Source organism: Channa argus, chromosome 1 (assembly GCF_033026475.1).
Source record: "Channa argus isolate prfri chromosome 1, Channa argus male v1.0, whole genome shotgun sequence".
Classification (NCBI taxonomy): Eukaryota; Metazoa; Chordata; class Actinopteri; order Anabantiformes; family Channidae; genus Channa; species Channa argus.
Window position 1 is genome coordinate 18,121,220 of NC_090197.1, and position 8,048 is coordinate 18,129,267.

An 8,048-nucleotide genomic window follows, 5' to 3' on the forward strand; every position below is an offset into this window, starting at 1 on the left:
TTAGGGTAATTTTTGATGTAGCCCGCTGATTACAGCGTTTTTACCGTCAAAGATAATTACCTGTAATTTTCTACCACTTTTAATACTAAAAGGCATCTTTATTTGGATTTGAGGTAGCACAGATGGAACAAAAGGGAAAATTATTCGGTTATTCATATACAAATTGCTGAGAAGAGTGAGCGCTCGGGATATTATCTGAAATTACAACGCTGAAAAGCTTCATGCAGCTGTCAAGTCGCGGATGTCCCACTGGCGCACATTCAGCCTACCTGGGCCCCCAGGCTGGGGCCTATCTGTTCCTGGGCCATGTGCACCCTGATCTGCAGGCTGCAGGGAGCCCGGAGCAGCAGTCGAGTAAACATCAACAGAGCTCATAAATACACAATCGAGCACATTCAGCTCCAAGAACTGACGCGTTTCATGTGTTTGAGAGATGGAAAAAGGGGCTTTGATGAGCTACATTAAAAGAGTCTGAGAGTGAAGATAGATAGATAGATAGATAGATAGATAGATAGATAGATAGATAGATAGATAGATAGATAGATAGATAGATAGATAGATAGATAGATAGATAGATAGATAGATAGATAGATAGATAGATAGATAGATGGGATGGTGACAGACAGAGGTATGGGATGGGGTGGTGCAGGGAGGGAGAGAGCTGCTGCTGAGCTCTATCAGCAGTAGCTGTTGCACTTCAGTTCGCAGCTGACGAATTTCACACAGCTCAACAACGCCGGAACAAGTCTCGTAAAAACACGCACAAGACAAAAAAAAATCTTCTCTCCAACAAAAAAAAGGGGTAAAAAAAAGAGAAATCACACTTTAGGTAAAGTTGAAACAATTCCATTTCTCTCTTATGGACGAATCGAATTCTCGGTCCAGGGTGGTGTGACTCCTCTAACATCAGAAACAGGACAGAAAATATAAGACCCATCCTTACCTTTCTCCGCTTGTCTAACACAGACTAACCAAACAGCGCTGCACGGTTTTACTGCTGGTGGTTGAATAAGCAAATCCAGGTGGGAAAGTGTTTGCACAGCCCGGTAAGCTCTTATATATTGCCTGCAAAATTAGCTGTTATTACTGTCACTGTTTAGTGATGGCGAGCTTGAAAAAAAGCCCACTGCAATCAAGAACCAAGCGCATCTTTGCAAATTATAGGTAATTGTCAATGTCCAGATTATGATAATGGAGGCCCTAATCCTGGAGAATAATTATTGTGGAGTGTTACAGTTGAAGCTGTCCAGTAAAGCTAACTGTCATTATTTAGACTCGATTTGCAAAACGGGGGGAAACTAGCTGAGTGGAAAATGTTCGGTTGGAAATAAACGGGGGCTCTCGATATAATGGCACCACTACTCTGTGTGTGTGTGTGTGTGTGTGTGTGTGTGTGTGTGTGTGTGTGTGTGTGTGTGTGTGTGTGTGTGTGTGAGTGAGAGAGAGAGATGGATAGATAGTGGGAGACATACAGTAATACTGAGTGAGAGACAGAGAGATATAGAGGTCTATGTTTGCCACTGTGCACGAGGTTGTGCGCGTAACAGAACGATCTTGAGCGCATGCACGTGCAATGTAAAAATTTAAATTTTCTCGAGTGACCTGCTCGCATTGTAATTACGGCACTGCCGTTTAGCCCGCAGAGGAAATGAGGCTGAAAACAGCACACAGCGTGGCGATTTAGATTAAGAAGAGCATTTTGTTTTTGCTTCAACGTGTGCGCGCCTGTAAAGTGGAGGCAGCCATCAGGAGGAGGAAGAGGAGTCTGTGTCAGGTGGAAAAGGTAACGCGGGAGGGTCAGCGTGCGGGTCATGTGCAGCATTGTTTAGTGTGACAGTGTGTGTGTTTATGTGTGTGTGTGTGTGTGTGTGTGAGTGAGGGGGGGGGGGGGGGGGCGCATTTGGCCGAGCAAATTCAATTAGTTTAATTTTGAAATTAACTTGTTTCGCGCATTGGCATGTATAGTACGTTTACCTCGTGCTAATAACTGGATGAAACTGTGGAGGATCTTTCTGACATTTCTTTTCTTTCTCTCTTTCTTTTTTTTTTTTTATATATTTTTTATATTTTTCCCGGAAGGTGGGCTGCGGCCGGGAGTGGCAAAGTTCTGGAGCCGGTCTACCCCCACAGGAATGCGGATTGTCTCAGATCTCCGTGCCGCCCCCCTCGCCTCCTCTCTGCCATTCAAAGCAGCTAATTGTAGGGGGACACAAAGCGAGAGCGACTGCAGACAGTCTGGTACAAGAAGCAGGCATTTTCTGCACAGACGACCTGGAACCAACTGAAACGCTCAATCAGGTTCTCAACTAAGATACAACATGAATGATAAAAAAGACGATCATTCTGATGATCAGAGGCAGCAATGAAAGCTGCAGGAAAAAATAAAAATACATAATAAATAAAATTTTAAATTTAACAGCATTAAAATATGGACTATTGTCACAATATTATAATAAATCATATATACACAACTACTGCAAAGGGATTGTAACAGTATTATCATAAATCATATATACATACCTACTGAAAAGGAAATTAGCCATCAATGATTTTAACAGACACCATATCAATCGCTGCAGCATTTTAAAAACGATATTCTGCAATACCCACAATAGTAAGATTATGCCAAAAATAAATCAAATTAAAGAAACACCACTAACATATTTGGGTAAGTGTAATTATAGGTTATGATTTTTTGTGGTATATAGCCTAAAGATGTGTATATATCTTTACAAAACGTGTTTTTGCTTAACATTTACTTAATGAAGTCACACTTGCAATTGCACTGAAATTCCTAAACCTTTTTTTCGCGAATGCAGACGATGAGTTTTTCATTCCCATACCCCAAATAGTTAGATTTGTCTGTGTAATAGATGTAGACACAAACGCCACAACCTTTAAAAAAAATAAAAGGGAATAAATAGAAATCAAGCTGTTACGAAAATTGTATACTAAAATTACGTTTATGGCATTTTTTATATAAATTATCTTAATACCGAGTAGCTGTGATTTACAGTCTCGTGTGGCTATGTCACCTGAGGCTCAAAAACACTATTTATGTCTGTGAGTCTCAGTCGTGATTTCCAGTGTGAATAAATGAGGGTTAAAACAACAAAGAGACTGCAGTGAGGCCGGAGGTTTCAAAGTTCCACTGTCCATTTAAACGTTTAATAGTCTTCCAAAATGCAATAAATTACATGCACACATTTACACATTTTACACGTTTCTTCTATGACTGTCATCAAATACATTGCATATTCCTCTGAAATCTGAACACGAGTCCATAGAAGGAGAAGAAAGGGGCTTGATATGAACAACAGGATTTTCAATATAACGTCCCCGCTCCAAGAGCCAACGAATGCTGTATCGAGTTAGGGGTCTGCAGGTGGGAGGTCATGGAGCTGCCCGCTGAGCTGTACCATGACCCAGAGTTCTCCAAAAAGTTAGAAGCCGTGCTGTTGATGTTTTGTGGCTGTAGGCTGTGCGGCCTGGAGGGGCCCTGTGTGTCCCAAACGGCCGGAGACTGTGGAGAGTTGCACGCCATGGGGTCGCTGGAGCTGGGGCTGTGCTCAGGTGGAAGCTCGCCGTTTTTCATGATTTTCTTCATTTTTGATCTTCTGTTCTGAAACCAGATTTTTACCTGGAAAATCAACGAAACAAATATACTATTAATATCTTACGTATAACCTCAAAACAATTGGCTTGAGTGGGTTCAGTGCGTAAAGGGGCAAAGAAACAATGCTCAGCAAAAAGGTCACTATTTTAGCCATTAAGCATTGAAACAACTAAAATAAAAATTCTGATTTTTAATGGAAACCAAACTAAATATTAATATGATCTAAAATCCCACCTGTGTCTGCGTGAGTCCCAGCGAGGCAGCCAGCTCGGCTCTTTCCGGCAGCGCCAGGTACTGTGTGTTCTGAAACCGCCTTTGCAGGGCGGCCAGCTGGAAGCTGGAGTAGATCGTCCGGGGTTTTCTCACTTTCTTCGGCTTCCCGTTTACCATCCTTACCTCAGGCTCGCTTATTTCTTTTTCTGTCAAAATAATCATAACAAGAATGAGCATGTGTACCATTACAAACGACTGAGTCTTTCTGATGTTTTGTGTGTGGATTGTAGACTTTATGCTATAAATCCAAACTAAATCCAGCCTTACAAAAAAGCGAAAACACCTGCAATCTCGTAATACTGGCAAATCACATAGGAAAAAAAGTAGTTTTCAGTGAACATGAATTCGAATTTATTTCGTAGTATGTATTGCTTTAGCTTCAAATTGCACATTTCTGGATTCTTTAGAAGTCATGTTAAAAACCAATAAATATAAAGTTGGATAGTAAATAGACTATGCGTTTTTAAATCGACTTTATTCGATGATTTAAAAGGTAGTTTATAAGCCAAAAATAGAAAATGCGGGCCTGTACCTTGTGGACTCGGCTGGGCTTGCACTCTGCTGTAAGTCCCAGCATACTGGTGGTAGGCGGGGGTCGTGTACGAGCTGTAATCAGTGTAGGATTTTGTCGAGTAATTTCCACCGGATCCACCCGAGTACTGGTACTGGTAGGCATTGAGAGGCTTCCCGTACGAGGTGGAACTCGGCGAACAGTAACCGTGAGTGACTCCAACAGCGGGACTGTAGTAGCCAGAATCCGTGGCGGTGGACTCCGGTAAAGTAGGAGATTCCTGAGACGGATGATGCATGGCGGAGATTTGAAAGGAGCTCTGGAAATCTGCAGGTTTCACACTCGGGTTCCTCCGGTCGAATACTCCAGTCATACTTCGAGAAGGAATGCGTGGGGTTTGTTTTAATAATTAGCGAAAAAACGAGGCGGTCTTCTCTCAAAAGTGAGAACTACACTGACATTGTCGAAAGGCTCTCGGGCCGTCGGGCTCTGGTGAAGACTGCAGTCAGCCCCTCAGCAAAGACTTGGTTAAATCCTAAATCGCGCTCTTACGCACTGCAGGGAGGATCTGGTTCCATTGGCCAAGGCGCACACAGACACAGCTACACCCAATTCACTCAGCCAGCTTTCTTATAGGGGGGGAAACCACCAGGGCTATGTGGCTGCATTGTTGTGTTTTTATACTATCAATCAATGGAAGCAATTAAAGTGTTGGCAATAGACGTTTTCAGAAGGCTGAATTAGAAAGACAAAACCTCATTATCGAAAAGGCCTACTGCTGTACGACTGACCGATTATTACGATTCGCCCATTATTCCTTATTTGTAAATTTTATTAAAACCGACGTAACGTTATATTACGTTTTCAGGCAAATTAACCCCCACATTTTATCATAAAATCCCATGTTACAATCATGTAACATTAAAAAAAAACGATACTTGCATGAGAAAATTTCAGGATGATCATAGTGCTCATTGTTTACTGTTGTTTACTATTTTAACAAGTAATGAGGCAAAACAGAATCAAATGTTTGCTACAGCACACGCCTGAAAATATTACTTTAACAGTGTTAAATGTCAAATATACCCTGAATAATATTAGCATGTCAAATATATGTTTAATGTCTTGCATATATTATTTTCCAAAACTAGCAATAGTTACCCTCCCACATACACAGTAGACCTATTTTAAAACTATGCCAGTTGGTCTTTAATTAACACGTGAAACATAATGCAAAAATTCACAAACTTGCCCCCCGAGGGATCATTAAAGATTCATCTTGTCTTATCTCATCTTGAAACCTGCTGTAGAGTGTGGAAAAATCAATGCTCCGTCTTCCGGTATTAAACATTCAGTGGTGAACAGCGCCGACCAGAGGGGAAAGTGAAGAGGTGCTTACTCAGCTTAAGCTGGTCCAACATTGTGGGAAATCATGAGCAAAAGAGAAATAAAAGGGAATGATAAATGCACAATTTATGAAGTATAATCCTATTGTTATCTTTATGCTACAAACCTGTGGAATGCATACAATAATTGATTTGTAACTTAATAAAATACAGAAAGAAAATAAACAAAACAAGAGGATGCTAAGGAAGAGATTTGAGGACTGATATAGCCAGTACTTAATAAACAGCATTCAGAATTAGATTGTACCATATTATCTATTGCCAGTACCACACATTAGCATTTAATACTCTGTATCCATTATCCAATCTCACAATTACAGAGAATATGAAAGCCAAGTCTTGGAAAACACAGACAAAATTTTGAACTGCATTCAGTTTGTACGAATACGATCAAAGTGATTCAGGCCTTGTTGAAAATGAGGTAGTTCATCAAAAAGTACAAAATTTCTGCCAGTTACAATGAACAAATCTAACAAGAACAATTTAAATAGCTCAATGTTAGAAGGGGTTCCCATAAAGTTACCACAAGATAGTACTTTTAATGAACACTGCATTCTTAAAATTATTCTTTTCCCAACCCTAGAAAGGTTGCAAATGTATCTCAGGACCAACACAAAGGGACATACACAAAAAGACAACCATTCACACCTACAGGGAATTCAGAGTCACCAGTTAACCTCACTTGCATGTCTTTGGACTGTGGGGTGGGAACACAGCCTACAGATAGAAGAGACACTGTTGGAATTATAGAGTGGAATTTTGAAGTTAAAGTAACAGTGGCCAAACTACTTGGACCTGGCAGAAAAAGCTATCAAGTCCTGCAACCAGATATCTGAGTAGGCAGTCTCTGAAAAACGTTTGAGTGACTGCAGGCACCGAAGTTTTGTTTGCACAGTAAGGATCATTCTTAACGTTTCCATGCCCGAACTCCAACATGTATACTACTACTGAACCAAAATCACAAGAAAAGTAGACTCCAATATATATTCAAAATCATATAAATAAGCCACAGACCTTTGAGGATTCTGTTTTGTGTCACAATGTAATAAAACTGGAACTGGAAGAAGAATAAAGTATATACCAATAGGAACACAGTGCATACAGTAAGCATGGTGGTAGCTTGATGATGGTCTGGAGCTGCTTTGCTTCCCCTGGCACTGGAAACCTGCAGCATATATAAAGGCAAGATGGATTTTTATTTAAGTATCATGACATCCTAGGAGAAAAAAATCATGCTGTCTGTGAGGAAGCTGAAGCTTGGACGTCATTGGACATTCTAAGAGGGCAATGATCCCAAGCAACCTTTAAGTCCACCAAGGCTTGGTTACAGACCAAGTCCTGGAAGATTCCAGAGTGGCCATTATAGTCACCTGACTTGAACCCAGTAGAAAGTCTCTGGTGGGATTTGAAGAAAGAAGTTGTAGCACAAAAACCCAAGAATGCTGCCAGAAGCTGATGTCTGGCTTTGCATCACATTTCTACCAGGTCATAACAGCTCTACTAAGTAGAAGATGCTTGTCATGATGGGGTTGAATGATTTAGACACAGCAGTAGTCTCTGAAAGTTGCATTTTGTGTTGACTTTAGAGAAACCAGTTGTGTTGTGTAGTCGTATTGAGCTATTTAAAACATTGTCGTTTGATGTGTTCATTGCAAACAGCTAAAAGTTTGTGAATTTTGCTAATACACCTATTTCGCAATGGGTGTTGAATAATTTAGACCACAACTTTATTTGCAATAAGCCTAATCTTCTGTTTTGATAGATATGATATAATACCTGTCGGAAATTAAATCTAGTGTTACTGTCTTTACTATTTGAAGAAAACAAAAAACAAAACTACTCCAATTTTTTTGCACCTTCTGCAAACATTTTTATTATTTTTTCATAAAAACGTAACTTGAAAAGATGCCTTGCTATTGCTATGCTTGGTTGGCTTACCTTCTTTGATACCTTGGAAACAATGTTACTCCCCACACACAGGTACTCAGACTTTTTCTGTGGTCCCTTGCTCATTGACTAGTTTTTAGAATTCATACAACTAAACCAGGATAGTTAGTGGAATGACATTTTGTAAAATATTTGGAAACCAAATTTTCTATAATTTACAAGTTTACAAATTGTTTACAGATAAAAGAATTTGCAACGTTTGCAGTTTTATAACTTTAAGAATAAGATAATATTCCATAATAATGGCGCTGTGGATAATATTCCACAGTGCCATAATCATTTCCTAAGAAAAACT

General features: G+C 40.0%; 1 protein-coding gene across 1 annotated transcript; it reads right to left on the reverse strand.

Moving 5' to 3' along the window:
- Positions 1-3,138: 3,138 nt before the first annotated feature.
- Positions 3,139-5,001, reverse strand: dlx5a (distal-less homeobox 5a). The gene is made up of 3 exons (XM_067503977.1): positions 4,422-5,001; positions 3,851-4,035; positions 3,139-3,640 (listed from the first exon to the last, which is right to left on the reverse strand). Exons 1-3 carry the CDS (start codon positions 4,771-4,773, stop codon positions 3,326-3,328), a joined length of 852 nt encoding a protein of 283 aa, XP_067360078.1. The 5' UTR covers positions 4,774-5,001; the 3' UTR covers positions 3,139-3,325.
- Between the last annotated feature and the right edge of the window lie 3,047 nt (positions 5,002-8,048).